Source organism: Diceros bicornis, chromosome 31 (genome assembly GCF_020826845.1).
Source record: "Diceros bicornis minor isolate mBicDic1 chromosome 31, mDicBic1.mat.cur, whole genome shotgun sequence".
NCBI lineage: Eukaryota > Metazoa > Chordata > Mammalia > Perissodactyla > Rhinocerotidae > Diceros > Diceros bicornis.
In genome coordinates, this window is record NC_080770.1 from 20,064,976 (window position 1) to 20,073,113 (window position 8,138).

The 8,138-nt window shown below is 35.0% G+C and overlaps 1 protein-coding gene across 1 annotated transcript; it reads right to left on the bottom strand.

Annotated features, from left to right (window-relative positions):
* Positions 1-537: 537 nt before the first annotated feature.
* LOC131395415 (olfactory receptor 5M3-like) lies at positions 538-1,511 on the bottom strand. The gene is given in 2 exon segments (XM_058527298.1): positions 538-1,319; positions 1,322-1,511. Coding segments are annotated over 2 exon segments (972 nt in total).
* Positions 1,512-8,138: the final 6,627 nt, after the last annotated feature.

Sequence of the window (8,138 nt, forward strand, 5' to 3'; positions counted from 1 at the left end):
AATTAGTGTACCTTTGAAAATGTAAGCTCATCTAGTATACAGTTGTAGCAATTAGCATTGCTTAAATAGACTTTATCACTTATTCTACATAAAATATTCCATTTTCAGAGGTGTTGTCTCCAATTATAACAATTACTTATGGTGAAATCATATTCAATTTAAGCATTTTAAAATAACGTATAATCCCGAACCAACATCAATTCTAGATGAAAGAAAAGACCATTACACTTCTTTTAAAATTGGGATTGAAAGAATGGACGTGTGAAATATTGAGGAGCCATGAAAAACCTTTCCCAGTTACAAAATAACTTACTGAATTTGACGTTGTGTGGAAAGGAAGAGCGGAGATGGTATTGTCAACATGCTTTCCTCATGTCAGATTTCATAGACCCAGAGGGTCTTGTTTACAGTATACTTCCCTTATCTTTAATACAATTATTTCATTTTCAATTTTAGGTTTTCTTTGTCTATTCATTGAAAACACAAATAACAAATTTCCTCAAATTATTCAAAAGACATGGTTAATTTTCACCCCTTCTATTGAACTATGGGTCTCATAGTACATTGTAAATTACTATTATTTTTAGTCAAAAATGTTCTACTGATTGCTTTGCTCATGGCCTCCTTTACATCTTTGTTCCTGAGACTGTAGATCATGGGATTCAGCATAGGAATTACTGTGGTGTAGAACACAGCCACCATTCTTCCCTGTTCCACAGACTCTTCAGTGGGACTTCTGAGATACATGAAGAAGAGAGTTCCATAAAATATGGTGACAGCTGTCAAATGGGATCCACATGTGGAGAAGGTTTTCTTTCTTCCTTCTGCTGAGCACATTCTTAGGATAGCAATAAATATAAATATGTAGGAGATGATAAGGACTAATAAAGAATAAGAGAGGTTGAGACCTGCCAGTGTGTGCGTGGTGTATTCTTTAATGAAGTTTCCTGCACAGGCTATTTTAATAAGAGCTGGGTCTGCACAGTGGAAATGGTTGCTCTCAATGTTCCCACAGAAGTACAAACCATGGGTCCACAATGTGGAGATCAAACTAATAAAGAAGCCATATATGTAAGGGAAAGATATCAGTCGCATACAGACAGTCCATGACATTCTGCTGCCATAGAGCAGAGGGTTGCCAATCGCCATGTATCTACCAAAGGCCATCACAGCAAGGATGAAGACTTCCGCGTGGACAAAGGCAATGAAGAAAAAACACTGCACTATACAACAAGAGTAGGAAAGAGTTTTGGTCTCAGATGTAAAATTTTCCAACATCTTAAGAGTGGCATTAGAGGAGAACCACATATCTGCAAAGACAAGTGACTGAGGAAAAAATACATGGGGCTGTTGAGCTGGGGACTGATCCTGATTAATATGATCATACCAATGTTCCCAATCAGGGTGAAAATGTAGACCAGTAAGAAAACCACAAAGAAGAGGAATTGTAATTCAGGCTGACTGGTTAATCTCAAAAGAATAAATTTTGTTACATTAGTAAAATTGGGCATTTTCTTAAATCTGATCCAGGTAGAGATGCATTTTACCTAATAAAATGAATAGAAATCAGAAAATACACATACCAAATATAACCGTTCTTCATTTATATTATCTTTCACTAAGACACTCAGTTTCAATTCTTCTGCCATTTTTCTTTTTCTCTCTCCTCTATTTTTTTTCACATACCCTTTCTTAGCAGTATTTCTTTCTCTTACACAAGTATACATACATGAGATATTTTCTACAGAGAAAGTGTTAAAATACTATAAAATTATAGAAGTATAGGGCCAGAACTTATTGTGTCTAGTTTTACTTGTCTACAAACAAAACTTTCAGAGGGAGAATTTTTGTTCTTGCTAGCTCCCAAAAAATAAAAACTTTTCCTACTGGTCCCAACTTTTAGAATGTGCATATATTTTATATATTCACTAGACTTGTAGAATTTAGAAGGTATATAACATATTAGAAGTTTAATCAAAGCCACAAAGACATGCTATTCCATAATCAGAAAGTTAAATAGTACCTCCATTATTAATCTTTCAAATTTAATTTAAGATGTTTATTATAAAAATGACTTAATAAAACTGTATAAAAAGCTTTAACATAAACCAATCACCCTTATCAGAAAAAAAGAAAGAAAAAACTTCTTGAAGCATCACATTGATTTACAAATTTTTTTAATCAACCTAAAAAAGAATCAAATTCTTGTCCACATTGCAAACAAGTCTAATAAGATAAACTCAAGCATCAGCTCCTCATTTTAGAATCTTAGCCTCACTTGGGTTTGAAGCATTAACAAATTCTATGGCAGTCTCTTACTTCCTTTCTTTATGCCTTAGAACTTTGAATAAAATAAGAGCAATAAAACGCTGAGTTGAATGTCTCTATTATTCTTCTACCACTTTGTAAAACCTTGTAAGCCAGTCGTTCATTTCTGTATACACGCTTATAACAAGTAATTATTGGACATCTTTCAAGTTCCAGACGTGGTGCTGGATGCTAGGAGCAAGATTGTGGGCAAGATAGAGGTGATAGGTTCAGTTAGGTGAGTGACCAAGTTCAGAAAATTTAACTCTGTGACCGTGGCCCAGAAATGGAAGAACCAGGAGAGGAATCAGATATTATAGTTCCCAGGTTATTGTTCTTCTTCTGCAGCATGCTACTTTCCCGGGAAAGGCCATCACTTCCCCTCAGTTGAATGGACTGCTTGGAAAAAGATAATAACTGTTGTCAAAAATGCTAAGATTCAATTTATTTAATATTATCACCTCCCTATTCTGGACCATTACGCAATAGACTACTGGAAAGAATAAATATGAATAAAATAAGATCTCGAACTAGAGTTTTTTTTGAAGTACAGGTGATAGGGATGGACTCTCCAGTCCAAGATCTAGAGTATAATCCTGACTTAGTCTCTAAGGATTTTTTCAGTTTTGTTCAGGTCTCACTGGTCATGGGCACATGTCATTTTTTAGTAGAAACCATTATCACTAACCATATTTTAATTCTAGAATTGTGGCACTATGTCAAACACAGAAAGCTAATATAAAGATAGAGCTGATGGGAGATCTGTCAGACTGCTGCTAAGAATCAAGAAACACACACAGCAAACATTTAGATGCAGCCAAGATTTGTGATGATGAGTCGAGTGACTGCATATGGAACCTGGCAAAACAAAGATGAGACTCTTCTTCATTAACTTGTTGTTGTCAGGTCGTTGACCCAGTTTAGTTTCTTTGATTATTATCAGACTGACTCATATTTCAATTTCTTTGGTTGAAAAAAAAAGAAACAGATCATATTCTGAAAAATAAAGTCTCCCTGGACTACAAGTATGGCTTATGAATAACAAGGTACTAGACAGAAACAAGCTTTGGAGAAGAATCCAGAATCTTATATACAAGAGAACCATAAAGGGCTTAGAGATCTTCTAGTCCAAAACACCTTAGCTCCATGTACCGAAGCTAACTTTTCCATATGCTTAATGGTCACAAGGAAAAGTCTGTTTGCAAAAAACAACTTTACTTCTTAGAGGTCAGAAAAGTTTTAAAGCATTAATAAACCTCGTAGATCTAACTTTCCAATTTGAATTTTTCTGATGGAAATTGGTGATGGTAGAGCCCAAGACATTAGGCAAATGGAAAAAACAAATGAATATTATTTGAAATTAATTACAGTGAAACATCTCCTGGAGATCTATAATATGGGATTCTACCAGAGTGATTCAAAAAACACTGGTAAGATCATAAAAGAGAAAAACAGCCGAGTAAACACCCTACAGATTTTCTCTCATTGAAGATGCATCGTCTGTGCAAATTCCTCTTAAAAATACCTATTTAAACACATTGATATGTAAAAAGTATGCAATTTAATGAAGAGAATACATAAATTACTAGATGTCGAAAACTAATATACAAACACATTTCTTCTCTTACCTGTGAAAATAAGAGTGTCTTCTTAATGACCCTAAAGTTCAAATTTTGGCCAGTGCTGTAGGATTTATACCCGAGTTATCGACATCAGCATTTATCTCAGGAGAATCCCCAAATGTTTCAAGGAGAAGCAATTAGAGCAACTAGACATGGCACCCCAGTGGAGAACACCCTCAGAGGGAGAAATACTAATGGGTAGCACTATACTTTCTCATATCAGGATATTTTTTAATTTATATTTTACACTTCACTAGATTTCAAACCAATTGTCTGCAATGAGTACTAGGGCCATAGTTTAGACAGGACTAAACGCCAAATTTAAAATACTCTGGGACACAACTTCTCCTGAAACTAAATTCAGGTAACTGTCTTCATCATGTCAAGATCTCTAGCGTATTTCCTACATTGTTTGTCCTTTAAAAAATTCACACAAAATGTGTACTAATTGCAAAATTAACACTGTTTAATCTTCAGAAAATGAATATGAAAAATATATCCTTCCCCTAAAGGAGTTTGCACATTGACCAGATGCTTAAGATACGTAAATAAATAATACTAGGTATAAATGATTAATTTCCAAGAGAAAAGCACATGGAATGTGGCAGGTAGAAGAGACTGATAACTACCGATGACAACAACAATGCCTGACATAGGCAATAATCAACAATTGTATGTTAAATATATGAATGACTAAATCATGTATTTAAATTATTGTTTCTATCATGTCTCTCATGTTTGGAAAAGTTTTCTAAAAATGAGTCTAAAATTAAACTCAGAGCACATTTGCCTGAAAATGTAATTGAGGAAAAGGTAGCTTACAAATAATACTTGATATTCACAATAATCCCCTGGGATGAGTCCTACTAATCATATTTTGCAGTTGAATAAACTGATCCTGAGAGGTAACTTCTCTAAGCTTACCCAACTAAAAAGTAAACAATAAAACTGAGATTCAGACCCAGGTCTGAGTAACTCCAAAACCCGTCTTTTTCCCACCGCACAGTTGTGTCTCAATATGAAGAGATTTTTTTTTCAGTAGACAAGGAGCTGAAGAGAATATTTTAACTCATAGCAGACAATTTAAATTCAGATGGCATGAGTCTCAGGATGGCAATTAAAAAACAGTGCACAAAATTGTTATTCACCCTACATAAAGGAATTTATGAATTTCTGCCCTGAGTTGGCAGTCAAGGCTTTCTTGGTGAGCCCAGAGGCATAAAGAGCTTAAAAAGAGTGTATTCTTTTCCAAGATTGGAACTTTACTGGACTCAGTAAATGCCTGTTCAGTGATTTCCACCAAACATTTCCCCTGCCTGAGCAGCAGTGGAGACCCTTCTGCCTGTAAATTGTTTCCTGAATGCAATGTATAATTATGAAGGGATCTCAAGGAAGACGTGTTGTTACAAAGATCACTCAGGACTGGTTCCCATAAATCCTTTCACTGTGCTTCAGCACTCACTTTTATCTGCTTCTATTCAATGAAAATGGACTTGTAGTGTGTGATCATTCCTGTCTGGTGCCAATAAAGTTATAAGCTCTAATTCCTGATCAGAAAGAATTCCTCTTTATGGGTTTGTAGCAGGCCACTTATGATAAAGAGCTTGAATATGATTTCACTAAACCAAAGTAATCATCTATTGTTCTGCCTCGATTACACGTTAGGAGGGGAGGAGTGAGATTCACAGAGAAAAATCTGTAATTGGCCCTAGATAAAGGCAGAGGCAGAAAGAGGAAGGGATTGGTAAATTCTTACTTTTTCAAAAAACATGAGTTGAGCATCATCTCTTTATCAGACATGATGCAAAGGTGGTAAAGATGAGAGGAAATGGTCTCTTCTTTAAAGAACTTCTTGTAGTAGTGGAAGAAACAGATGTATATACATGTGACTATAGTACCATGTTGTAAGTGCAATGATAGAATTGTAACGTCATGGATAAGCCATAATGTGGTACCTACACAGCCTGAATGCATAGGGAAGTCTTGCTGGAAGAGGTAATGTTTCACCTAAGTCTTAAATTATAAAGGTAAAGAAAAGTGTAGAGGGAACTTGTAGAGGAGTCGGAGAGTAGAAAAGTCCATTAAGTGTTTGGTAAAATTATCTTTGCTGAGTAAAAAGAACAATATTTTTTTTTTAAAGTGATCAACCCATTTAAAACTCCTCATTCAGTCTAACTTGATGGAATATTGGCCACATATCAAGTGACGGCAAATTAAATGAGACGTGAAAGCAAAGTGTTGCAGTCTCTTTGCCCTGTCAACTATGGGAAACTGCAGCACCATCTGATAAATAAAGGAGCCACTTTCGTGGCATAAACTCTTCCTACTGTTTCTCCCATTTGTTAAGCTCCAGCCACATGTCCTTTCTTTCTGCTTCTCTAACATGCCAGGCTTCATCCCCGAAACTTTGACTTGCTGTTGATTCTCCTGATTACAGTTTCCAAAGCTGTGTCTATGTTTTCCTTCTTCTGATCATTTAGGTTTCATTTCAAATGTCACCTTCTCCAAGAGTCTTTTCCCATCCATTGAAGTTGACACATCAGCATGACCCTCACTTCTGATGCTGCCAAGTCATTGTCTTCCATGTTGCCTGGCTTTACCTTCTCTATGACACTTACCAATATCTGAAATATTTGATTATGTTTGTTTAGATGACTTGCTGTCTAACTTCCTCCCCTAAAATGTAATAAAGGACTTTTTTATCTTGTTTATCACTGAATCTCCAGGTTGTAACATTTTGCCTATTAATCACATAAGTTCAATGAATGAAAAATTTTAAACTGATGGTGCCAATTCTATCTCCAGAGCACAGCTCGGCAACAGACCTAGAGAGCAAGAAGGGTAGAATCCAACAGGAGGACAGAGGACCCCCAGAGAGAAAATGTGGGAAGTATAGATCATCTATCATTTTTTCTCTATAAGAGGTGCTTTATAGTTCTGTGGAAGTTTGGGGAAAAGTAGATACAAAAAGGAAAGCAAAAATAAGGATAACCATTAACTGTATGAAAATCAAATAATTGTACAAGAAGATAATTCCATTCACAGTATTATTCATAGTGTTAGTAATTAGTATTAGTAATGTTTATAGTGTTGCTCACGGTATTGTTCAGGTATTACTAATGATATATTCATAGTAATTTTAACAACAATTATCCATTCAAGAAAAAATTCAAATACGATGGTATTGTGAAGACAAGGAGAAAGAAGTGGTGGCTCTTGAGAAGGGATGTGGGGATCAGTGGAAGAATTTTAATACTTTATATTTAATAAAAAGATGCCAATTAATCATGTCCAAGATTGAAAAATCAATAAACAGACATATAAGCATACAGTTTAAAGTGAGTTAATTACCTGAGGAAATAATGACAATAAATTATCTATGCAGGAGAGCCATGAGGCAGGAGATTACATAAGCCTTGTAAAATCCTTTCGCTTTTGAAACAATGTATACATTTAACATTGTAGTTTTAAATAGTACTCATAATGAATTTTAACTGAACATGTGCATGTGTATAAAAACATAAAAAAAAGACCAAAAGAACATAAAATCTCAAATGTGATTTCTTTGAGAGTTGTGGTGTTTAATTTCTATATTATATGCATCTACATGTTTGAACTCGGTATAGTTAAGGTTGTATCACTTAGAAGAGGCTACTTTCTGCCATGGAAATAAGCAACTCAACATATTGTAGTATCTTATAAAACAAAGAGCATTTCTCATTCATTCTACATTTCTATTGTGAGATGGTGGAGGGCTCTGTGCCCTCTCTCCTTACTCAAGCATCCGTGCTGAAATTTTAAATCTTGCTGTTCAGCGTGACAACAACAAAAAAGCTCACTGAAGGATTCTCTCATGAACAATTAAATGCTCAACTGAGAAATGACACATGAATGTAATCCAACTCATTTTCCAGAAATATCCACACACGTCCACCTAAACCGAGGGAGAAGTGGAATGCTATGATGTATACAAAAGACAAATAAATTAACATGACTGGAAAACAAAATGAATGACAAGCACAAACATTTAACATTCATAATGAAAATATTATTTTTCGTGTTTGGATTTTTAAAAAATCATTAAAGCTTTAAAAAAATGCAATGATCCCTGTTGGCATACTGTACTTTTCATTTCACCATCACTTCTGTCCTGTAACTTAGGAAAAAGGTCTAGAAAATGTTTGGGGACCAAAAGAGTAGTGATATCTT